Here is a 1,877-nt window from a genome sequence, read left to right on the forward strand (position 1 = left end):
AAAAATATAGTAAGAGAATCAACAAGGGGATTAAAATAAAATACTAGAAAATATCTATCTAACACAAAAGAAGATAGTAATCATAAAGGAATAGATTTTAAAAATATATAAAAGAAAATAGCAAGTGGAAGACATAAATCTAGCTTGATCTGTAATTACACTAAATGTACATTGTCTAAACACTCCAATAAAAAGACATATATATGTTTTTAAAGGCAGAGATTGGAAGAATGAAAAAAAAAGTATGATCCATCTGTAGTCATCAACAAAAGACATACTTTAGATTCAAACACACAAATAGGTTGAAAATGAAAGGATGGGAAAAGATTTTGTATGCAAACTGTAACAAAAAAGTTGAAATGACTATACTGATATTAGGCAAAACAGATTTTAAAGCAAAAAAAAAAAAGTTACTAGAGACAAAGAAGAATATTTTATGACATGATAAAAATGTCAATCCATTAGGAATACATAATAATTAAATATATAGATGCACCTAACAACAGAGCCTTATAATACATGGAGCAAAATTACAGGGCATACAGACTACCAAACATTTTGAAAACTACACAAACAAAAGTAGACAAAATAGATGCTTAGGATATACTAAAAATTAAAAACTTTTGTGCATCAAAAGACTTACCAGGAGAGTGAAAAAGGAGCCCACAGAATGAGAAAAATCTTTTGCAACGACACTTATAAGATATATAGGAACCGGCAGCAGCACAGCCGGAGAGTGGAGGGGCTCTGGAGAACAGACGCCGCTGGCGAGGATGGTGCTGGAGAGCATGGCCCGCATTGTGAAAGTGCAGCTCCCAGCGTATCTTAAGCGGCTTCCAGTCCCAGAAAGCATTACCGGGTTTGCCAGGCTCACAGTTTAGAAAAGGAAAACTTCACCGACAGTTCTACTGGAAGTGAAATAAGAAAAGTCAACTCTTTACATTCCATTTCAGAATGGCTTCGGCTGTTGCCTTTTCTCAGTGTACTTGCACTACTTGGCTACCTTGCAATTCGTCCATTCCTCCCGAAGAAAAAACAACAAAAGGACAGCTTGATTAATCTTAAAATACAAAAGGAAAATCCCAAAGTGGTGAATGAAATAAATATTGAAGATTTATGTCTTGCTAAAGCAGCTTATTGTAGGTGTTGGCGTTCTAAGATGTTTCCTGCTTGTGATGGTTCACATAATAAACACAATGAATTGACAGGAGACAATGTGGGTCTACCAATACTGAAGAAGAAAGGAGTATAATAATGACGAATTAGGGTTGAATTCAATTGTGTGCTGTAAAATCCTGTAACAATATTTTTTCATTCTTTGTATAGAAAATCTTTGAAATGGTGATCTTAATTATTACTACTGGTTGATAACTATTTCTGCCGATTTGTTTTCTTGCTACACTACTGTTTATGTTTGGTACTTAATATAACTTTTAGAACATTTATATGGAAATTAAATTGCATAAGTCCCTCAGTATGATTTCTAAGAATTAATGTATCTTCCAGTAATAAAATCAATACTTCTCAACACTTGATTGAGAAAGTCAGAATTATTGGCAGTGGGTCCAGTGTTGTTTGTTTGGATATCAATATTTTCAACAGAATGTATACTTAAAATTTTTCTCCATTAAGTATGATTTTTCAGATATCTCTTATTTTGATCATTTGAAATGATAATCTTTTAAGATAAAAATATTGACATCTATAATTATACCTTTATAGAGAATTATTGTCAATTGTAGCGTAGTGGTTACGAATCGGGCTGCGAACCTTAAGGTCAGCGGTTTGAAACTACCAGCCGCTCCGCGGGAGAAAGATGAGGCTTTCTACTCCCGTAAGGATTTACACCCTCGGAAACCCTGTACAGGGTCGCTATG

General features: G+C 34.0%; 1 protein-coding gene across 1 annotated transcript; it reads left to right on the forward strand.

Annotated features, from left to right (window-relative positions):
- The first annotated feature begins 749 nt into the window (after window positions 1–749).
- LOC102841632 (CDGSH iron-sulfur domain-containing protein 2-like) lies at window positions 750–1,252 on the forward strand. The gene is made up of 2 exons (XM_006831856.1): window positions 750–876; window positions 948–1,252. Exons 1-2 carry the CDS (start codon window positions 774–776, stop codon window positions 1,250–1,252), a joined length of 408 nt encoding a protein of 135 aa, XP_006831919.1. The 5' UTR covers window positions 750–773.
- Window positions 1,253–1,877: the final 625 nt, after the last annotated feature.

Source organism: Chrysochloris asiatica, unplaced genomic scaffold (assembly GCF_000296735.1).
Source record: "Chrysochloris asiatica unplaced genomic scaffold, ChrAsi1.0 scaffold00004, whole genome shotgun sequence".
Taxonomy (NCBI): Eukaryota; Metazoa; Chordata; class Mammalia; order Afrosoricida; family Chrysochloridae; genus Chrysochloris; species Chrysochloris asiatica.